The following is a 24,371-nucleotide window of genomic DNA, read 5'->3' on the forward strand; positions in this document are numbered from 1 at the left end:
TATCAGGGAAGTTTTCTATCAACAAATCTTGAACAATTCTCTCTGTATTTTCTGTTATCTCTCCCTGTTCTGGTACTCCAATCACTCGTAGGTTATTTCTCTTGATAGAGTACCACATGATTCTTAAGATTTCTTTTTTTTTTTAATTCTTTTGTCTGATTTTTCTTCAAATATATTGGTGCCAAGTGCTTTATCTTCAAGTTCACCAATTCTACCTTCCACTTGCTCGATTCTGCTTCTCTGACTTTCTATTGAGTTGTCTAATTTTGTAATTTTATTGTTAATCTTCTGAATTTCTGATTGATGTCTTTCTATGGATTCTTGGAGATTATTAAATTTTTCATTATGTTCTTGAAGAACCTTTTTATTTCTTCAACTGTTTCATCTGTGTGTTCCTTGGCTTGTTCTGCGTATTGCCTGATCTCGTTCCTTATATCTTGAAGAGTTCTTTATATTAATCTTTGGAATTCTGCATCTGGTAATTCCAGGAAAACATCTTCATCCGAAAGATTCTTTGATCCTCTGTTTTGAAAGCTTGTTGAAGCCATCATTGTCTGTTTCTTTATGTAGTTTGATATTGACTTTTGTCTCCTAGCCATCTATAAGTTATTGTATTAGTTTATTTTATGATTGCTTACTGTATCGTAGCTTCTTGCTTTGTTTTATTTTGATATACCCAAACGGGTTGCTTGAGTGGGTTAGCTTGATTATTTTTGCCTTTGAAGCTCTAACATCCTGTCACCAGATGGCTAGAGCTATTATCAGGCTTATAAGCTTATGAGTCTATTCACTTTTCTTGTGTGGATTCAGCTCAGGTGTCCAAGTATTTTGTCATCAAGTGTGTGGTACAGGCTCTGTCCTACAGTCTTAGAGGGGCAGGGGTGTTTGGTTTAGGTACTGGTATCTGGTTGCAGCAGGGGGTCATGCTCTGAACAAGGCAGGGGGCTGAGAACTGTCCCCTTAGTGTCTCTGAGGAAAGCGTGTCCCTGTTCCCTAGAGTGTATAGGTGGGTGGGTTCTGCAGACAGACCATGGGCACCCAGTGCTTTTGGTCGTAAGAACTGGGAGGTACCAGTTATCCTTGGACTCCTGTCACAGGGGCTGGGTGACCTGAGAGGAACCACCAGTCCTTAGGCCCCTGATGTGGGTAGGTGAGTACCCTGTTTAATAGGCAAAGCCTTGTCAAATATCAATCCACCCACCTCTCCATCGCACAGCTTAAACAGTCACAGTCTGCCAACAAGGGCCTATTCCAGGACTCACAGGTCCACGCAGGGGGGAAAGGTATTCAAAGTCCATGGACCACTTATGCCTGGACAGGAGCCGCTTCTGTTCTGAGCTCTCCATGTTAGTGGAGCTGAGAAATTATCTTTTCCCCCTGTTGTGAATTTATTCCTTCTCCAAGGCCAGGAGGGTGGTTCTAGGCACACAAATGGGCCTATCTCAGGCCCAGGGAAATCAACAGCCACTGAAGCTGGCTTGGGGGTAGGGGACATGGTAAAATATACGCAAGTACTACTTTTGCAGAGAGTGCCATTCTTCTCTTATTCCGGGGGTGTGAGCAGGCTGTGTGGCTGGCTGCTTCTCCCTGAGAAAACTGCGGCTGAACGCTACAACCAGTCCGCTGCAGCCGCATCTGGAAGTGGTGCGTGAGGAATCTCAGCAATTCAGGTCCGGCAACTCCTCCACTTCTGAATGGTCTCACTCTCCCCCTGCCACTTAGTCCATTTTCTAATTTTGCCTTTGATATTCAGGGCTCCTAGCTTGTCATAAATACAATCGTTTCACTTCATTTTTCGGGTCTTTGTTGTAAGAGGGATCGCTGGAAGCATCTGGCTATTCTGCCATCTTGGCCCTATTTTGTCTGAATTTTTTTTTTTATAAGATAAATTTAGAAGAAAGCAGGAATATTTTGTTAATGCTAGTAGTGTTTGAGAGAGAGATGTAATTTTAATTGTGCAAGTTTTGAACCGTTGTGCACACATCAATATACTTCTTCAAGCAAATGAATAAGGACATCTCATTGAATGGTGAGTAGTTTGGAACTTTTGTGTTTTCAGGTGTGGTTTAAATGAAAACTTAGCATATCAACATATATTAGTTTTCTTGAGTGTAAGAATATACTGTAATAAATCCTTAATGTACTCACAAACCAAAATAAGGAATGTGTGTGTTTATATTTATAGTTATCTTCATACTTCAGCGAAATTTACGATGACCTTAGTAAGTGCCTCACCCCTCTGGAGCCCACTGTGTTTAGGAGAAGTGAACATTGCTACAGTTTATGGAGGTCTGGAATGTGGCTACCAATAAAATAAGGGTTTGATCCAGAGAAGAGCAATATAGTTTAACAAATGGCCCATAGCTTCCAAAGCTAGTCAAGTCTGCTTTTAAATCACACTTTTGGGGAAAAAACAATTTATTTTTATTAAAACTTACAGCAAAGTTAATAAATATTTTCTATTTTCATAGTACCAACTCTATGGAAAAAAAAGAAAAAAAAATACCGTTGTTGCGAAATCAATTCTGAATCATAGCGACCCTATAGCAGACTACAACTGCCTCATAGAGTTTCCAAGGCTATAAATCTTCACAGAAGCTAATTGCCACACCTTTCTCCTGCCACATCTTTCTCCCACAGAGCAGCTAGTAGGTTCAAACTGCCAACTCTTCAGCTGGTAGTTGAGCACGTAACCACTGCACCACCAGGGCTCCTTAAATAATGAGTAGAAGGCAGAAATTTAAAGCAGTGCAATCAATTTTTGAAATTATTCACTTTAAGATCTTTTTTCCTTTGCATTTATACTGTATTTTATGCAAATAACATGTGCCTTTTTGTAAGTGCTGCCATGCTAATTTTTTCACATGCCACTGTGAAAAACATTACCATAACACTCTTTATGAAAGTACCTGGCAGGGGTGGGTGGAGGATGAGGTTGGCAAACAAACATAGAAGGTATGAGCCATTTGCATAAAAACAGTATATGGTAAAAGTGATATTTTAACAATTAAGAGTTTCAGTTTAAAATTCCTGACTTTCCCTGTACATTACGGGCCATAGCTTTTATGTTGCTCAACTGGATGATGAAAGAATATTAATAGATATAATTATCATCTTGCAATGAAATTAGGAATGTATAAATTCACTGTAACAACTTATTACATACTCGAAAGCCTCCAAACCTGATTTTTACTTTAAATTCTGTTTTTTTCTCATGTTACTGTATGTTTATCTTGTTTGTATCATTCAAGAGGTGGCATTTCTGAAAGCTTTTAGTCTGGATATGGTCCTTAGAATGTGCCATTGTTAACATGGATTTTAAAAATGGTGACTATATAGAATCATGGAATTACCATTTTTTCTTTCAAGCTGGCAGAAAAGTAGTTAATGTAAGTACTGGGACATTAAACAAGTGACAGCAGAATTCCAGATGACCATCAAAGTGACATTTAAAATATTACTAGTCTGACTTTAAAGTCCTCAAATTTTAAATCACTCTAAAGTTGGAGGCTGTGCACTGTATTCCTCACCTTTAGTGGCTGAAAGGTAGGTGTGCAGTGTGTGTGTGTGGTCTGAGTTTTTGTGGACGTGATCTGCATTTAATCTGGGGAAATTAATTCCCTAAGCTCCTGGCAGGCAGCATGTACTTGTTAATTATTCAGGTGGATGACAAATGCAGAGCAGAGGTTCTCGCAAAGACAAAGTTTGTATGATGCATGTTTAGTAACTGATAGGCCTGACATTCTGTGGTGTCTTATTCAGTGCTAATCCTAATAAGCTGCCTGGTGAGATGAACGCCTTTCTTCCTGTCCTCTGCAGAGAAAACAGATCTGAAAGAACTTCATTATGGCAATAAATCCTGTACTTCATGGTATTCTTGGTGAAAAGGTATCTTGTCTGGATGAATAACAACAGAAAGTCAGGATGCTGGTGTTATATGGAGTCCTAAAGCAAATAGAGCTTTACACTAAGACATGGCTAATATCTGTGTTCTGTTGTGAAAGTGATTCTAGTTTAATATTGTTAATCTAATACATAAAGTATAGACTTTCAGACTAAATCGGTAGCATATCATTGGCAGTGCAATGGTTCTTTCTGAGTTTCAGTGGTGGGGAAACATTCCCTTCCCCTCTTCTTACCTAATATAGTTAGGTTTAGGAAGTTTTCATACATCCCTATGTTGGTGTCTTTTATTACAAGGGACAGACTGCTTATGGAAATTCTGGCATTTGTTTTTAAACTCTTCAACCTGTCTCCTCAAAACCTGCCATCTTTTCTGCTGTTGCTAAGTAAACTATGCAAATAATTGATTAACTCAGCTATAAAAGTACTGCTTGGTCAATTCTTAGATCTTAGTTGTCATGACTGTATTTAACTCTTCTTATTTACTTTCCCTATCCTTAAATGTTCAGACTCGATTGATGTGATACCCAAACCATAATTTATCTAAGCAAATTCACTTAAAAAAAACTTAAGCTAGTTTTGTGCACTAAAGAGATGGCAGGCACTGTGTTTGGTGAGATGAGTTTAGCACCTGGGTGGCATAAACAGTTAATGCACTTGGCAACTAACCCAAAAGTTGGAGATTCATGTCCCAGAGGTGCCTGGGAAGAAAGACCTGGTGTTCTATTTCCATAAAATCAACCATTGAAAATCCTATGGAGCAGAGTTTTACTCTGACATACATAGGGTCACCATGAGTTGGAATTGTCTCCATGGCAACTGGTTATGAATCAAGATCTTAGGCTTTTAGCTGAGGTCTTGTCATTAAATGAAGTGTGACCTTGGGCAAGTTACCTAGTCTCCCTGGGGCTCAGTTTCCCCATGTGGAAAATGAATGAGTTGAACTAAATACACAGTCCTGTATTTCTATAATTAAGTTACTTCTGGTTGCTGTGGCATTGTGAGCTCATTGCTATAGTCTGGCGGTTTTAAAGTAAGCAGTTGATAAGGTCAAGAATTCTCTCATTTCTGTGAGTTTGTATGGAAGTACAGTGTTTGCCATCATCTTCCATTATGGTCATTCATGGCCGTGGAAGTCTCCACAGTAGCTCCTTTAAGTTTAACTTTTCGACTTGTTATCTTAGCATCAGATTCACTCTTTACTAGTAGGCTCTTGGGATCCCCAAAACTAAAATTTAAAAAATCTTTAAGGCAGTATAACCTGAATCATTTCAGTTTGGTCATTCTAGATGCTTTATAATGTTTCTTTCTGTGAATGTACCACAATTTATTGGTGCATATTTGCTATTACTAATAGTGCTGATATGAATATTACTATACATGTCTTTCTGGGAACATGTGTACTAATTCCTGTTGGTATGTATCTAGGTGTCTAGTTGCTGAGTTATAGGGTATGTGTATGCTTATCTCTTGTAGCTATTGCCAGTTTTCTAAAGTAGTTGTACCAAGTTAACACACCTATCCAGCAGTAGAGGATTCCAGTTGCTCTTTGTCCTTGCTGTCATTTGTTTTCTTTCATTTTTAGCCCTTTTGGTGGGTGTGTAGAGATATTGCATCGTGGTTTTAATTTGTAATTTCCTGATCACTAATGATGTTGAATGGAGCCCTGGTGATGCAATGGTTAAGAGCTTGGCTGCTATCAAAAGACTGCTATCAAAAGACGGACAATTCGGATCCACCAGCTGCTCACTGGAAACCCTATGGAGCAGTTCCACTCTGTCCTCTGGGGTCTTTATGAGTCAGAGTCAACTTGTGTCTTTTTTTTTTTTATTGATGAATACCTTTTCAGATGTTTATCGACCATTTAGTATCAGCTTTTGTGAACACTTATTCAAGTGTTTGCCTATTTTCTTTTCTATTGGATTATCTACCTTCTTTTGGACAATTTGTAGGAGTTCTTATATATTTCAGATACAAATCTCTTTGCACTTGCTGGATACAAATATCATTTTCCCCAATGTATCTTTCTTTTTCACTCTTTTAAATGTCTATATATGAACAGAAATGATTAATTTTGATAAAATACAATTTATTTTTTCCTATTTAAGAAATATTTGTATCCTATTTAAGAAATCTTTGTCTACTCTAGGGTCAAGAAGATATCCACTCATATTTTCTTTTAAACAACTTTAGATCTGTGATCTATCTGGAATTTATTTTTGTGTATGGGATGAGTTAGGGGTCCATAGGGATATCTAATTAATCCAGAACCATTTGAGCCTGTATTTTCATTTGCCCACTGCACTGCACGATTGCCTTCAACATAAATTAGGTTACCATATGTGTAGCCTCAACCCCAATTTTAATTTTAGTTTTATACAGACCAATTTTTTTTCACACTTAATATAGCATTGGAGACAGTTCAATTAGAAATGGTAGGCATTTGATTGACTGATCCGAAGATGATGGTGATGACGATGTTGACATTACTGATTATGATTTATTAGCTACTTGCTTTGTGCCACTGCGGAGCCCTGGTGGCACAGTGGTTAAGCGTTTGGCTGCTATCCAGAATGTTGGCAGTTCAGATCCACCATCTGAAACCCTATGGGGCAGTTCTACTCTGTCCTGTAGGCTTGCTGTGAGATGGAATCGATTCAGTGGCAACGGGTTGTGCCAGTAATGTACTGGTCACTTGCCTAGCTATTTTAATGCTTATGATAAACTTTTTAGGAAACTGACACTCATTCAAAAACCAGCAAGTGGGCCAACACAGACTCTAGTTTAGGTCTAATTTTAAGGCTCTGTTTATGATTACTGTTATAAAATAATATATGAATATGTTACCAAAGATCGGGTCTACACAATCAAAATTAAATCTATTCTTAAAATAAAAAGCAAGAAAATAAAACTAGTAAACTAGTGTATCAAACTAGCTTTTTCATATTTTACCCAACTTGGTGTAGACCAGACTGTCATGTGAGCCTAATTGAGAAATAAAATCAGTGAATCCATGTAGGTTTGGCACTGTCTCCCCTTTGAGAGCGATAGGACACTAAAACTCGTGTGAGGTTACGTTTTCTCTCATTCTTTAAATTATCTGAGACCAAAGACAAGTGTGAAGTTTGTGTGCTACACAAAGATGCCCAGCTGAGGGGCTTGTGGGGACTGAAATCCAGTCTGTGTTCCCATAGTCAAGCCCTATACCGATGGAGCTAGATCTGTCCTGAGAGAGAAAACATTAAGGAACCTTTTTCTGATGTACATAAAAGCCCTGATAGGCAAAGTCAGGTCAACTGAAGCTCAGATCTTGAAGTTCTGCCTAGAACAATGGAGGGTTCCCCAGTAAGCCCCTACCTTCCACCCAACTCTGAGAATGCGGCACGTGCTCCTTGACAGAAGTTCAAGGACACCAGTACTACTCAGCCCAACTCTTAGCCCTGTGATTCTGCCTAGCTCTGGCAAGGGCTCCAGTATAAATTAGCGTCATAATGCAGTAATGTTTCAGTGTCCTAATGCATTTGGTACTAAATTTGAGGACTTTTTTTGGGCCGCTAACCAAAAGATAGCAGTTCAAATCCACCAGCCACTCCTTGGAAACCCTATGAGGCAATTTTGCTGTGTCCTATAAAGTCTCTATGAGTCAGAATCGACTCAACAGCAATTTTTCTTTTAAAGCCTTTTAAAATTCTGATGAAAGCAGTGGGTATCTTAACATTACTACGTTTGCATATTTTGCTTACTTTTAAAATTCTGTATGTTATTTCAAGAGACTCTTAAGACTTGGGGATCCCTTGCATAGACCCTGTGAAACCTAGGTTGAGAACGTTCGCTTTAAAATTATATATTACATATAATAAAATAAAAATACAGTCTGAACGTAAAGAAGTGGCGCTGGGAAATGGTGATGTTTATGTAAGAGTTTTAACACGCTTTAAAAAAAAAAAAACCAAAGGAAATTCTTTTCTAAAAGGGAATTACTTGAAATTAAATGATAATAGTATTTACAACTAGCTCAAGAAATACACTTGAAGAGAACCAACTACAATACAAGAATGCATAAAGGTATATAAGATGTTCAGAATTCAACCCACTGAATAGCTGGGAACCTATTGTAGGGAAAAAGCAAAATGGGGGGAACTGATATTTAGAAATTATGTACTTCTGCATGTACCTACCTGCAGTATCTCTGAATAACCAGTTTTACACGGTTTTAATAAATGTGAAGAAAAAAAAAGTCCTGGTAGGTGAGCACTGGCTATACCTTTACCTGGCATATGCGCTCAGTTTCTTGCGTTTGTGACTACTGGGGCCCAAACTGGGGGAGGAAAAAAAAAAAAAAAGAAACACTCCACTGAGGAGGGGGTTGGATTTCTAAAATCTAAGTTTTCCTCTATTGTGTTGCTTCTATAGAAAAACAGTGAATCAGTTTTAGGAATTTTCTCGACGGCAACAAGTTATACTGTTAAGGATCTCTAAATATTTTGAGGCAAGTGTATGTAGCTCCACAAATTAGAGTCATCCTGAGTCACTTCTTTGACCCTGTGAAATGCTTGGTGTGGTCAATGCTGCAAGAATGCTTGCTGTAAAAATGGCTCTTTTCTCTGGGTTAAGAAGGGGGTAATTTTATTTACAGGTGACCTCTGTCTCGCCCCTTCCTATTAGGCGATCTTAATCGTTCTAAATTGTGGCTAAATAACATGAAAGCAGGTTTTCCTATGCTGAGAAGGAAATTCTTTTTCCCTGAAATTTAAGATACAGAGTTGCAGGAGTGAGAGGCTTCTCCCTGACCCATTAATTAACTGAGCCACTCTTTTTGAAAAATTTTAGTCATAATAATTTTACTGTTAAGACTTAATCTCACCTAGAGCAAAAAAAAAAAAAAAAGCGCTCTAAGCTATGTCAGTAATTTATATCGACAGCTATTTCTTAAGGTTCTCGGTACATATTAGTATCACCTATTGCTTTATTTGTAATAGAAACACCTACTTAGGCTAGTAGTTGAGTGCTTAACCTTTGCACCACTCAGGAACTTCTAATGATACTACCTCCCAAATATAGCTTGAAAAATACCTACATTTATATTGCAGGAAGTAAAATAGAATTTTTGGTAAACTGTTACCTATCTTTCTCATTCAGTTATTGAGAAGCAAAGATAAAACCAAAACACCCAAACCCAAACAACAAAACTTGTTGACACTGAGTTGATTCCGACTGATAGCAACCCTATAGGGCAGAGTAGAATTGCTTCATAGGGTTTCCAAGGAGCAGGTGGTAGGTTTGAACTGCTGACCTTCTGATTAGCAGTGGTAGTTCTTAACCATTGTACCACCAGGGCATAATGTTATTTAATTGGGGAATTTTATATAAAGAAAAACTTCACTAATATGAATCATCTGGAAGATTTGCCAGTCAGTCTGAATTAGTGAAAGCTCTAAAACACCCATTACTTTCAGTGCGTATTGTCTCCTGACCTAAATTTTGCAGTGTAAGCATTTGGCTCAGTTTTAATAAATATGGGAATGATTTTTAATTTCACCAGAATAATAGCCTAAAAATTCTGGCCTCTGGTTACATTGTTATTTCTGCTATGATTATAAATGGGTACTTCAAAAGCAATGAAAAATATCATTCCTTATGAAGGTAAATGTTTACCTTGATGTGTATGTTTTCACATTATTAGATAATGTGAAGCTGAACTTCAGATGACCCTGAATTATCAATTATTCTGATTTACTGAATTCTTTATTACTACATTTGAAAAGGAGCGGTGGTGGTATGGTGGTTAAAGTGCTTGCTTGCTAACCAAAAGGCTGACGGCGTGAACCCACCAGCTGTTCCATGGGGGAAGGATGTGGCAATCTGCTTCCATAAAGATTTACAGCCTTGGAAACCCTATGGGGCAGTTCTAGTCAGTCTTACAGGGGCGTGCGATGAGTCAGAATCGACTTGATGGGAGTGGGTTTGGTTTTAGTTGTTTATATTTGAAAGGTCATCAGTAAGGTAATAAATTGTAATGTGGTGTTCCTAGTAAGGGAGTATTCAGAACCATATGACTAGTTCTTTCTGAAATAACTAGACTCTAGATCTATTTTTATTTTGGAGCCCTGGTGGCATAGTGGTAAAGAGCCCGGCTGTTAACCAAAAGGTTGGCAGTTTGAATCCACCAGCTGCTCCTAGGAAACCCTCTGGGGCAGTTCTACTCTGTCGTGTAGGGTCGCTATGAGTTGGGATTGGCTCAATGGCAAAGAGTTTTTTTTTAAATCGATTTCATACATATGCCACCACCACACACACATGCACACAGACCCAGGCACATATGCACATGTGAGTGCACACACAGCAATATCTAACAATTGAGCATTTCTGCTTATTTACCAATTGAAGCATTTCCTTGTATAGTCTTTCTCTCACTTACAAAATTTATTAAATAAAAAAAAAATTAGGCTTACTTGTTACTAGGATGGTTAGCAGGTATTATTAAGAAAGAGAAGTTACAAATCCTTACCTTTAAAAATACATAATTTAGAAGACAGAGTGCAGATATATTTTAAACAAAGAGTATGTTCAGAGGGCAACACGTGAACAATAACTGAAAGTAGTAAAACCTTATTAGAAAAATGTGGAACAAAGAGTTTGCTGATAGTACACATGTCAATTAAGAAGTTTTTAAAAAAATAATCTTTATTGCGCTTTAAGTGAAAGTTTACAAATCAAGCCAGCCTCTCACACAAAAACCCATATATACCTTGCTACACACTTCCAATTACTCTCCCCCTCATGAGAAAGACCACTCCCTCCCTCCACTCTCTCTTTTCGTGTCCATTTCGCCAGCTTCTAACCCCCTCTACCCTCTCATCTCCCCTCCAGGCAGGAGATGCCAACCTAGTCTCAAGTGTCCACCTGACCGAAGAAGCTCACTCCTCACCAGCATCCCTCTCCAACCCATTGTCCAGTCCAATCCATGTCTGAAGAGTTGGCTTTGGGAATGGTTCCTGTCCTGGGCCAACAGAAAGTCAGGGAGCTGTGACCACCGGGGTCCTTCCAGTCTCAGCCAGACAATTAAGTCTGGTCTTATGAGAATTTGGGGTCTGCATCCCACTGCTCTCCTGCTCCATCAGGGGTTCTGTGTTGTGTTCCCTGTCAGGGCAGTCATCGGTTGTAGCTGGGCACCATCTAGTTCTTCTGGTCTCAGGATGATGTAGTCTCTGGTTCATGTGGCCCTTTCTGTCTCTTGGGCTCATAATCGCCTTGTGTCCTTGGTGTTCTTCATTCCCCTTTGATCCGGGTGGGTTGAGACCAATTGATGCATCTTAAATGGCTACTTGGTAGCATTTAAGACTCCAGATGCCACTCTTCAAATGGGGATGCAGAATGTTTTCTTAATAGATTTTATTATGCCAGTTGACTTAGATGTCCCCTGAAACCGTCCCCAGATGTTTAGATGTCCCCAGACCCCTGCCCCTGCTACGCTGACCTTTGAAGCATTCAGTTTATTCAGGAAACTTCTTTGCTTTTGGTTTAGTCCAATTGTGCTGACCTCCCCTGTATTGTGTGCTGTCTTTCCCTTCACCTAAAGTAGTTCTTATCTACTATCTAATTAGTGAATGCCCCTCTCCCACCCTGCCTCCTTCCCTCTCCCCTCTCATAACCACAAAAGAATGTTTTCTTCTCAGTTTAAACTATTTCTCAAGTTCTTATACTAGTGGTCTTATACAATATTTGTCCTTTTGCAACTGACTAATTTCACTCAGCATAATGCCTTCCAGGTTTCTCCATGTTATGAAATGTTTCCCAGATTCCTCACTGTTGTTTATCGATTCCATTGTGTGAATATACCATAATTTATTTATCCATTCATCCATTGTTGGGAACCTTGGTTGCTTCCATCTTTTTGCTGTTGTAAACAGTGCTGCAGTAAACATGGGTGTGCATATATCTGTTCGTGTAAAGGCTCTTATTTCTCTGGGATATAGTCCAAGGAGTGGGATTGCTGGATCGTATGGTAGTTCTATTTCTAGCTTTTTAAGGAAGTGCCAAATTGATTTCAGGAAGTATTTTTAAAGATTTTTTTTTTATCGTGTCTTTAAACTGGGGTCTACTGTTAGCAATAATATTTCTAAAGTAATTTCCTTCTGGTTGTTGTTCTGTGCTGTCAAGTCAATTCCGACTCATACCAACTTTATAGGACAAGAGGAGAACTACCCCGTAGGGTTTCCTAGGCTGTAATCTTTATGAGAGCAGATTGCCATGTCTTTTCTCCTTTGGTGTCACTGGTCGGTTCCAACCACCTACCTTTCCATGAGCAGCAGCTTAACACCTAACCTTTGCTCCACCAGGGCCCTTTAATTGCCTCCTTAGAGTCAGGTAAATGATATACTGGTCAGGTACAGGAAGCATGTTGCCAGTGGACCCTTTTGACGCTCTTAGTGGAAAAAGTATCTAAAATTAGCGTCCAGGTTACATTATGGAGTTTGAGCCAACAATACTCATGTTAATGTATGTCCCTGCCTCAATTCTGCCTGTCGAGCCTTAGCCATACTCAATGGCCTGGAATAAATGAATGTCCAACAACCAGGAGCAACCACCAACCACCACAAATTCAACTCTTTAGCTTCCCCCTCAAGACTGTTCTTTTTTCCCCGTTTTCTATTGCAGTTCACCCAGTTCTACAATTTATAAACTGAGACATCATTCTTGTTCCCCAGCTCCCCGTCCTCCATTGTCTCTCACACCCACATTCAGTGAGCACTATCTTCTAATGATGATGACGTTGCTGTCAGTTGCTGTTGAAGTGACTCTATATGTGCAGACTATGACTATTTGATAGTGTTTTCAAGGCCATGGCTTTTTGGAAGCAGATTACCAGGCCTGTCTTCTCAGGTTCCTCTGGATGGGTTTGAACCACCAACCTTTTGTCTAGTAGTTGAGTGCTTAACCATTGTACCACCCAGGGACTCCTAATGATGCTACCTTCTAAATACAGTTCTCAAATCTACGCAGATCTTTGTTCCCACTGCCATAACCAAGCTCAGGTCATCAGCGTTTCTTGCCTGAATCAACCTAATTATTTTCCTTTCCTTTAGTCTTGTCCCCTCCAGTCATATGGCCACCTGTTCTTAGGGCCTTATTGTAGATATATTTACAAACTTGCTTCCCATTGTAACAATAAGCACAAACTAGGTAGGAATAAAATGTAGTAGTGCACAAGTAAGGATTGATTTTGGAGTGGTGAATGAGGGAGGAAGGAGAAGACTGAAGAAACCACCTTGCTGTGTACAACTGTATACAGCAGTGGTTAAGCATTCGACTCAGGAGCATCTGGGTTCAAATCATGGCTCTGCCATTTGTTAACCAGTTGTTATTTGTGTGCTCTTGCTTAACCTTTTGAACTTTGGCTTCTTCATCTGTAATACAAAAATAAAGCCCGTCGCCGTCGAGTTGATTCATAACGACCCTATAGGACAAAGTAGAACTGCCCCGTAGGGTTTCCAAGGAGTGGCTGGTGGATTTGAACTGCCGAGCTTTTGTTTAGCAGCTGAGCTCTTAACCGCTATGCCACCAGGGCTCCAGAGAGGATTAAGCGAAAAACCACGTAAAATACTTGGCACATATTAAGTGCCCAATAAATGGTAGCTGGTATTATTTTTATTGGGGTACCATCTAGGAAGACAAGAGTTAAGGCAACAGCATGAGGCTCTTGACTATCTAAATAGGCAGGACACATGCATACAATGAAGCTCCTGCTGCCGTCACAGCTGGAAGTGGGAGTGGGAAGAAGAGAGGAAAGAAGATACTGACTGTGGAAGTAGGTGGATCCAGAAGACAGAACCTGTGCACCTGAGACTTTTCCTAAGACAGGTTCTGATTCAAACCCAAGCAGAAAACTTCCCTCAATTATATGCATGTTTCTGACCTCTTCCCTCTATCTGGTTTATCTAGATAACTGCTCACCCTCTCCATTTGTGTGTGTGTAAACATAGGCTATTTCTATGTGATAAATTATCTTTCAGTTTAGAAATCTGCAGCCATTTATTTAGTACGTATTTTATCTAATTATTTGCAAATGGGCATGTTTTTCTTCTAAACAAGATCATGGTAGTAGCAATAGATTTATGAGGATTTAAGCTAGAATAAAATCATTAATACCAAAACCTGGTGAAGAATGTGTTCGGTGTATGAAAATTTTGGTAACGTTGGAAATGTGGTGCTTGTGACCACTGCATGTCCTGTACCAGTGGTCCTGAAAATCAAGCATCATTGACAAGTAGAACCTTTCCATCCATGTCTTTGGCCTAGTTCACACTGAGGAAATAAAACCAGAATTTATTGTAGCAATGAAGTTGACCTAGGAAATGAGCCCCAGTTTCCCATGTATATTGACTGGCCATAGGTCGGTAGGACTGCTATGTTTTCTACTTTCTCAGGAGCTTTCATAGTCTAGAACCTAGTCTGCTTGTCCTCTTCTTGCCTATCTGAAGATCTCACCTGAAAGCCATTGGACATGAGAGCTCTGTCATTTCACCATGCAAACGTGCTATCAACCTTTAATACTGACCTGTTTTGTGTATTATTCTGGCGCCCAGTTTACTTGAGTAAGGCTATTGCTCAGCTGAATTTACTCTGTGCGTTTAGACTTTTCACAACCTTTGGTGCCCTTGGAGTTAAAAGGTGATAAATACCATTTATAGTGATGATCATTTGTAGAGAAATGGTGTCCTTAAAGATGTTGCCAAAGAAAGAGTGTTGGTGTGATTTATTTGCACTGTGAGACTTTAGCTGCCCTACCTTTAGACTTTAAAATTTATTTTGAGGTCGGCCCTACCCAGTCATGGAGGAGCAGAGCTTTGGCTGTATTGAGTGTCTGGGTAAGTGAAGAATGTGGTTGGAGTAGCATCCATGTGTAGAAACAAAGAATCATTTTGTGCAGAGACTTTTATGTTGAGCAGGCAGGAATAAGGATGATGGTAATATTTCCTTTTCCTTTAAATGAGAGCTTGCTTCGTGGAAGGGAATTCTTGTGTGGTACAAAGGGTTAATGCACTCGGCTGCTAACCAAAAGGTTGGAGGTTCGAGTCTACTCAGAGATGCCTTGGAGGAAAGGCCTAGTGATCTACTTCCAAAAAACTCAGCCATTGAAAACTCTGTGGAGCACAGTCCTGCTTTGGCATACATGAGTTGCCATGAGTCAGAATTGACTCAGTGACAGCTGGTTTGGCTCTGTGGAAGGCCTAGGTGATACATTTTTAGCTCAGTGAGAGAAGATGTGCAGCAGGGTCAGTACTGTGCAGGGAGATTCTGAGTGGCAGAAAGGAGAGAGGGTAAACTGTTAAACAGGGATGAAAAGAAAAAACTCACCAAAATTTACATGTGCTATTGTGTAAATGAGCTTGTGTTTACCCCTAAAACCTTAGGAAATCTGTCTTCAACAAGGAACCCAAAAGGAGAGCCGCAAAACTACAGAACAGTGTAAATTATCTAATGGGTATCAGCTACATTGCAGATGCACTATAATGGGACCATTGCATCGCAGTGGATGGTGAGTTCATTTCTGTAAGTATCAGAAAGACCTTGTTCTAAAACTTTCACTTATAACAAGGTCCTTGAACATCAAGTAGAGTTGAGCATTACGCTATGGCTTTAGTATCACTCCAAAAATTTATTGATGTATTGTAGTGATTTTTCAAAGTCTTGTTCTTGTTTTACGTCCATGCTTCTTCTCCTTGAGAGGACGATTCCATTTCAGCTCATATGCGGAGAAGACCGTAAGTTACTGTGTTTGTGATTAATCTTACTTGAGGTTCTTCTTCAACCACACTGTAGTGAGTTGTAGGGATTTTATGTGCAGTGAACTTGTTAAAAAGAAACCACAGACTTCTTCTGTGGCTCTTCTTCTTTTAAGAGCTGCTGAACATTTTAGTGTAAACAACTTACATTTGGAAAAACATGAAATCAAAATATATTAGCTAGAGGCCAGGATGAAACTTTAGTGGCCTTCTTGCCTCTGCTGAGAATGTGTTGGATGCCAGTTGGCCAAACATGGGAACATTTAGACTTGATTCTGAGAGGAAGTGGTGCATGGCCATGAGTCACATTAGGTTCATTAGGTGCGATTGCTACATGACACAGTTAATGTGGTGACAGATATAAACTCTTCAGTGACTCAATTCTAGTGGCACCAATTTTAATCAATTTATCAGACAATTGAATATGTTCTGCACTTGGGACAGATTTAAAAAAATATGGTGCCCATTTTCTTTAGTTTATTTGACTTTCCAGACGCAATTTGGTTTATGAAGATACGGAGATGTATTCACTAAACGTGTCAGCACTGAGAGTGGGAGTTGGGTCTGTCGCTGGTGGTGAAGGTTTTGGTAAGCAACCTAGGAATGTAGGAATGTACCAAAAGGGTTTATGGTGTGGGAGAACATCTGATGTATTGCCATGGGGAAGTGTGTGTGTGTTTTCAGTAATCTGTATGTTTATATAAGAAATACAAAGATTAAAAATCACCAATGACAACAACATGTAGATTGGATTACATCCATGTTTGTTAAATGCTGAGATAAAAAAAACTTGTAGAATTTTTTTTCTTGCAAATAATCACATTAAACATGTAACCAAGTGACAATTCAATCTGTCACTTAATAAGATTTAATGCTCCTTGAAAGAAATATATTATGTTCAGAAGCTCTGAAGTATGACCTTTTATTCCATTTTAAAGATGAGAAAACTGCGTAAGAAATAGCAGGCAACTGCCATGATGGTGGCTGTTTACACAATCTGCCATTTGTTTTCTCAGATTTACAAAAGGCAACATGTTCATTTCTGAATTTACTCCATGTTCCAAACTTTATATCTGGTTATTTTGTATTTATTGGTTATTTCTACCTGGTTTTAAAAAGATACATGGATTGCTAAGGCACAGCAAAAACTACCCTTTGTTATAATGACTAAGATAATACTAGGTGAATATGTGGATGAATTACAGGACCAACCAATATAAAATAATGTTGATAAATCCCAAGTTCTAGTTGTACCTATTGGTGCTCTGTTTACAATGCAATCATAGACACTGAACATTTTTTGTTACTAAGGAAAAAAAATTGATCAAAACTGCATTCCAGAAAGACCACCACCATCTTATTTAGAAAATAATCTTGTAATGACATAAGCCAGACTGAGAGATCTGTACTAGTTTCCATGACTGGTATCTTTCAAGATGATTCCCATTTGAGTTACTTTGAAGACTGAAGCTTAGATGGAGAGGAATGTCTGTTGCTTCTTCCTGGAAGCCTGGCTATCAAAGGTGTATTGACTTTCTTGATTGTGATTATGAAATAGTTTCATGAAACGAGGGGCAGTGGTAGCTCATTGGTACAATTCTTGCCATTCATGTGGAAGACCTGGATTTGAATGCTGGCCAGTACACCTCATGTGCAGCCACCACCCATCCGTTAGTGGAGGCTGAATAGGTTTTAGCAAAGCTTCCAGACTAAGACAGACTAGAAAGAAAAGGCCTGGTGAACTACTTCCAAAAATCAGCCAGTGAAAATCTTATGGGTCACAATGGTCTGATCGACAACCAATCATGGGATGGCAAGGTACCAGGCAGCATTTCCTTCCATTGTGCATGGGATTGCCGTGAGTCCGGGACAGACTCGATGGCAGCTGCCGATAAGAATAGCATGAAACAAAGTCACCCAAAGGTGGATAGCACCTAGTGCAGTCTTTTCTAGAGATGGGAAAGCCTAGACTGAATGACCTCTTTTTGTTCTTAGTAAGATCAATCCAAGACCCACATTCTTACTGAAGACACTGCTTTATACTTATATGTAACACACTCATCCAAAATAGACTTTTTCTTCTCCTTTGTAAAAATTTAGGAAACATTTTATAAGATACATATAGAAATTTTTCATGTTTTCACCTAAGCCTTGCTTTAAAGGTGGAAGAAATTAAACTGGTCAGTTAGATTCCTGTGGCTTTTTTTCTAACTACTGAGTTTTTTTTTGTTTTTTTTGGTAAGCTGTATTAATAATTATTTCAATCAACATTTCTGGTCATTGAAATCATCTGATGCTTTCATGGACTGTAATTGCTTTGGGGTTGATACCTGGAGCCCTTGAGCAGCGTGTGAAGTCAGTGTGCAGCTGCAGCTTCCGAACGCCAACTCAGCAGCTCAGATCCAAGTTTCTAATTCAGTTTGAGTTCATCCCAGGTTTGTGAGTCAGGCTGATGCTACACTGGACTAGAGTGAGATTTTCAGGACTGCTATCTATCAAAGATGTCTTGTCAATCAAGATAAGTAGATACATAAAAGGGAAAACAAATCATCAGCCCACTGAAGTAGATGGCTAATCAGTTGGAAGCTTTTGAAAAATTGTGAATATGACTGTACCTCAGAACGCCACTGGAGACCTGCCTTAAAATGAGGAGAAAAGCTATTACCTTTAAGTACAGGGTAATGATAATAATCATCTTGTGTGCTTTAAAGATCATTTCATTTGCAGAAATAATTTGAAGAGGCAGATACTAATATATACTTACCTCAGAAGTAATGCACAGAAAGTCTAAGCAACTTGCCTCAGATCACACAATAAAATATTACAGAACCAGGAATAGCATAGGACTTCTGAACATTTCATTTCTGAATACTTCTAGGAAAGGTTGACTTTCTCCCTTAACGCTATGAGTAAAATGATTATCTTAAAATGGTCCATCTGAAAATGTGTAGATATGCATTGACTTGTCCATACTTGCATTTACTTCCAGGCGTAGGTTGTGGGAGCCTTGGCTATCACTTCCCTTTGAGTGGCACCAGCCACTGTATTGTCAGTCTCTCTGGTGCTTTTGGTCAGGGTAAAGGCTGCTTGATGGGTGCTCCCTGTTGTTTACCAGAATGTAGCTACCAGTTGAACCAGGCTTCCTCTTGAGCTGCAGTCTTTACTATGAGTTTCTTCTGACTCCTTCCTCTGTGTCTTAGGGCTGGATAGTCCAAAGATCCAGCTGTGGCTTCATGCAGCATGAAAAAATACACTCTGCAAAATTAAAAAGGGTAGGTTTCTAACTTAGCAAATTGGCTTTCCATTTTAATTCCCAAGTTCCTTATACGAGTACTTTTTGAGATTTAGTGTTTCTTGACTGGAATATGGTATTGGTATTCCATTAAGTACTGAGCAGCAATAGCAGTGATGATTATATAGATACACATAGAGGCACACACAATGTACTTTTAATTCTTAGTAGAAAAATATAATTAATTCAAATTTGAATTGCTTTGTAAATTTCTGTTTTCAGGACTTCCATGTGGTGAAAGATCCCTGTCTTCCTTCTAGAACTAGAGAAAGGTATTAAGCCATCCCCCCATTCACTGATGGCTAATTAGACTCCTAGCGTAACTGGTTTTGTTTTGCTCGAAATCACTTAAGACAATTTTGTTCTATGTCAGGGGGCAGGGAGAGGGAAACCAATAAAAAACAGACCACAAAACAAAAGTAGTCTTGAAAATTCCTGGCCGGCTAATAGCTATTAACCACTGGTTTATTGTGCTTATGCATCTTAAAAAAGGGGGGGGGGGGCAATATTTAGGCAAATATTATAACTGTATTATATCCATAAAAAAACTATTGAATTGTAAAATACAGCCTGTGAATTTTCTCTTTAAGAAAAAAATACATTTAAGAATCTGCTGTGACAAATCAGTAACAAAATGTGTGCAAAATTATAAGAACAAATAGAATGTTGTTTTTGACTGGGTTTGTTTCTATTGAAACTGTATTATTTTATGTGAAGTATTGTAATAGAGCATTAGATTTGAAAACTCTGTTGAATATCATTTCTGACAGCCTTTTTTAGGGTCACTAAAATTCCAATAATTCAGTCTAGAATTGAAGTCGATTCCAGAGAAAAATTTAATATAGTCTGCTTGCCTGCCAGCTTCAACATAGTTTCAGAGCATTGAAATGGTTTGACACATTGAAATATAAAGTGCATTTGTCATATCTATTGGTGGAGTGTTTTATGTGATCGCATCTAACAAAGATCAAGTTAGAGTAAAACTTATACTATTTTTTTATGTGTTTGTGAAGAGGATTTTGTTTTATCTTGTTTTCTTTACAGTCCTGATTTGATTTATTACAGAGTCCAATAAACTATCCCTGGTCATAATAAAGAAACGCATTGCCTGAACCAATTTGGAAATGCACTGGAACATCTCTGTATTACCGCAATCATTTGCCATTTTAAAGATCCGCGTGAATTCAGGATTGTGTCACAAAAAAAGTACTTTCTAAACAAACAAGTTGGAATGTAGTTTCAAATTCCAACTCCAGCAAATAGAAACTGGGTAATTAGAGGAAAGTTTTTCAACCTTTGAACCTCAGTTTTCTCTTCTGTAAAATGGGTGTGATACAACTAAGCTTGCAAGTATTATCTTTTTTGTTTTGGTAAAGACCTAAAATACTATATGAAGAACCCTAGCTCAATGCTTGCCACGTAGTAGGTATTCTCTAAAAACCTTTACTGCTATTCTTATGACTTGTAGGAATTAAATTTCTCAGAATGAAATCTACAGGATACCTAGTTATTAGCTATACCTACGAATTATTGAACAGAGAGTCCAGTATAGTTTGTATCTTCAGTAAAATGGCTCATTGGATGCTGCAAAAGTAATGTCATTCTCCTGGTATATAGCTGGTCTTCCATGTTTATTTACACGTTTGAACGATTTGGGGATTTCTTGTGGTGAGAGTGTAATGACAAAGCTGACTTTGTTTCAGGTACTTTATTGAGTGCAGATGAAGCTGTGATGGGCTTTAACATTGTGTAGCGGTGCTGTTTATGAAAGTACACAAATCTTTTTCATTTTTACATACAGCCCTCGCACACATAACTTATCTGTAATTCAGATGTCGATTTTAATAGTTATAAATACAAGTAGACAACATTTAAGTTCAACTCTAATACCAGTCCTCTGTAAGAAGACTGCTTTCATGTCTCAGTCAAGAGCTCACAGCAATAGCATTTTTAAAAAAATTTTTATTGTGCTTTAAGTGAAAAAAAAAAATTTTTTTTAAGTGAAAGTTTACAAATTAAGTCAGTCTCTCATACAAAAATTTATATACAACTAATAACATTTTTGATGATATGCTTACAATATATTATGTTGAACGGGGAATTCTGTTTAACAGAAGTGATTTGAAGACCTACTTGTTTGCCATTTAACGTCTAACTTCTTTAACAAATATCTGTTTTAGAGATACATTTCATACATATACACATATATTAATCATGATTATATATATGTGTATATATAATACCTTTATTTAAATACCTGAAAAATATTAAGTAGTCTGAATTATCCTACATATTTTTATGCATTACTGATGTATGATCTGCCTGTATCTAGTATAAAGTGATTTGCCAAGGTTGTAAAATGAATGTGATGAGTAAGTAACAGTAGCAGTTTCCAGAATGTTTCCTATAGAACCCAAGTTTCACACTATTAGTAGGAGGTATTTAAAACAAAGTTTCCAGATTGAGTTCGAAAAACATTGGGTTTTTACAGTAGGACTTCTGGAAGCATTAATTTGCTCATTGTGGAATTACACGGTATAGTCTTTGGGCGAATTGTAATATGCTGTTTTCCTAACGTTTTTGAACACAGCGCCTTTTTAATTTTTTTGGAGCGTCTTACATGATTAATAATCATTAGGTCATACTTTGGCAAATTTAAACTTAAATGGAAATGACTACTATATACATTTCTGCATCAGTAAATGCAAACAGAAAACAGGAACCATGCCAGCCATTTGAATGGAGAGAATTTAAAAAATTGTTAACTAGCTGTTATGTTAACTAAAAAGAGAACACTGACTTATCATGGAGATAACAATTGAAAGATAAACCAAAACAAACAAAAAAAAAATGCGTTGCCATCATGTCGATTCCAACTCATAGTGACCTTATAGGACAGAGTAGAACTGCCCTGTAGGATTTCCAAGGAGTGGCTGGTGGATTCAAACTGCCGACCTTTTGGTTAGCAGCCAAGCTCTTAACCACTGTGCCACCAGGGCTCTAATTGAAAGATAATAGCTGCAAAAGTGTCTACTACCTCTGAGGCTGGCGGGACAAGAGAATTGGTTGGAATTACTAAAATTAGAAGCTTAAAGGAAGGATCCCATGAACCTGAAAACTCAGCCACTGGGTGGGCGTTGTGGGCACCGGCCAGGTGCTGCTGGTGTCTCTGAAGGGACGGGTGATGAGGCTGATCTCCATGAGTTGGGAAAACTGCTAACTGAACTTGGCTGCTGCCGCAGGAAGGAACTGGTCAATGGAACCAGACAGGAAGCCCACAGAGAGCAAGTCAGTTCTCATTCCTTCTGCCTTGCGGGCCTCCCTTCAGAGCCCCCTATGGCAGAGCCCAGCCCCAGCATCACAGGGCAGGATGTAGAAGGGTGAGTGTGAAAAGGAAAACAATAGCTTAGTAACTGGCTTTTTAGCCATCATACTCTTATAAAGAAGCTAGTTTGGTTTCTTTTCAAAATAGCCCTATTGCCGTCTTAAATAAACTTTGTTGTAATAATTTGCAAAGCAAACCAATTCACTTTAAAATTTATATCCACCATGAGCTAACCATATTCCATCATTATTGTACAGTTTTCCCAGGACAGAAGTTTAGTTTAAATTTACTTTGCAGCTTGAAACAATACATTGTTGATGGCCTGCACAGTTCCTAACTTTTTATGCTACTCAACACATTTCTTGTGCTTCCTGAGATTCGTACGCTGAAAGGCATTTGAAAACAAATGCCTATGGATTCAAGCAGAAAAATGCTGTGCTTCTAAGAATCTGAGATGCTAATATGCTATTAAAGTATAAATGAATGATTCCTTTTATAAGGATCAGCACAAAGCTGGTTCCTATGAGGTGGAAGTTAAAGATGTCCCAAATGTCTAGCTTTTCCAGACTGCTGTACCACTCCATCATCTCTCAAATCAGCTTCTTCCTCCCCCATCAACACTCTCCCTCTCATGTTTGGGTTCTCTGCAACTTCTCACAAAACTCAGGAATCTTATGAAGGAAATGACTCATTCGGTTGTGGAGGCTGGCAAGTACCAAATTTGTGGGTCAGGCATGGGCTTCTTCAAACCCACGTGGCTGCAGAGGCTGACAAACCCAAACTGGCAGTTCAGACCACAAGCTGCTGGCTTACATGGTTGCAGAAGCTCGTGGATCAGGTCATACGACAGGCTTCTGCCCAGGGGTCTATGGAGTCCAATGAATCCCATAATTGGCAAGTCAGACAGTAGGCCTTTGGCTGGAGTCCCAAGAACCAGAGGTCAGTTGATCATGAACTGGATGTGGGGTCCCCATGCAGAGAGAGCCCTACCAGGGCATCCACACAGACACCTCAGATGCAGGCCACACTCCAGGGTAGTGGTAATTTGAGTAAAGGTGGGACTCCTGTAAGGCTGCAACCCAAGACACACCCTACGCCAATCATGCTTCATCAACGTGTAGAGGTCAGGATCTACAACATATAAAATGGAGGAAACCATACAATATTGGGAATCATGGCGTAGCCAACTTGACACATAACCATAACCATCACAGGTTCCACATACTTTATTAGCATAGTCCCACTTAGTCATTTTGTGTGAGTCACAAAGACCATGACCAGAAGGGCCATATTAAGTAATTCACTATACTGCACAGTACTTATAGAATACTTGGATATTTGACAGACTTCCTAGATGATTGAAAGGATACTTCTTAAACAAGAGTCATCAATAATGATTGAGAGAGATGATTACACAAATGCAGTCGATAGATGAGGACCTCCTCTACTGTCTGAGTCTTACGTTTACTAAATGCTGCAGCAATGAGAGTTTTTAGTAGTCATATTTTGGGTTTACCTTATGTGTGATGTTCATATTAAACTCTACTTATTGACAGAATCCATTTTGACATTCATAATGGCTGAGGAGAAAGCCAAGCAACATTACAAGTCAAGAAATTAAGGTAACAGCTTCTCATATAAAAGAGGACTCTTGTCAATGGAATATGCAACATTTACAGAGTATAGGTGTATTAGGGTAGGTTACAATGCTGTCGTTAAAAGATGCCAAAATGTGTAATAAAATGAACAAAGGCTTGAGGAAAGAGACTGTGGAGAAGCTGACTTTAGAAGATGGGAGGAGGTAGGTATTCATGACCACAACAAACCAACCAGGTATGGAAGAAGATAAAGATCACTCTTCCAAGGAAGACAGGATAGAATAGAATTTCAAGAACAAATAAAAGTAGTATTGCTAACATTACTGAGTGCTAACCATGAGCTAGTCCGTGTTCTAAGTGCTTTAGGTATATTAAAAGGATAATATTATGAAGGGGTGGAGAAAGGTTCTGAAGTCTGAGACTGAAAAAAAGGCTGTTGGCTTTGACAGTTGGAGTGTTATTTGGGA

At 38.8% G+C, this 24,371-nt stretch overlaps 1 protein-coding gene across 12 annotated transcripts in view; it reads left to right on the forward strand.

Annotated features, from left to right (window-relative positions):
- Positions 1-24,371, forward strand: part of NPAS3 (neuronal PAS domain protein 3) — a 966,848-nt gene that overhangs the window by 169,391 nt on the left and 773,086 nt on the right. Inside the window, exons 1-2 of one of the 12 annotated variants that reach the window (XM_049897602.1) lie at positions 13,986-14,771; positions 15,318-15,456. The exons of the other annotated variants lie outside the window; for them this stretch is intronic. Coding sequence (XP_049753559.1) covers positions 15,407-15,456 — 50 coding nt within the window. The 5' untranslated portion in view covers positions 13,986-14,771; positions 15,318-15,406. Of the gene's footprint in view, positions 1-13,985; positions 14,772-15,317; positions 15,457-24,371 lie in introns of those variants that run through there. 12 annotated transcript variants of the gene reach the window in all.

The sequence above is a fragment of the Elephas maximus genome, chromosome 10, assembly GCF_024166365.1.
Source record: "Elephas maximus indicus isolate mEleMax1 chromosome 10, mEleMax1 primary haplotype, whole genome shotgun sequence".
NCBI lineage: Eukaryota > Metazoa > Chordata > Mammalia > Proboscidea > Elephantidae > Elephas > Elephas maximus.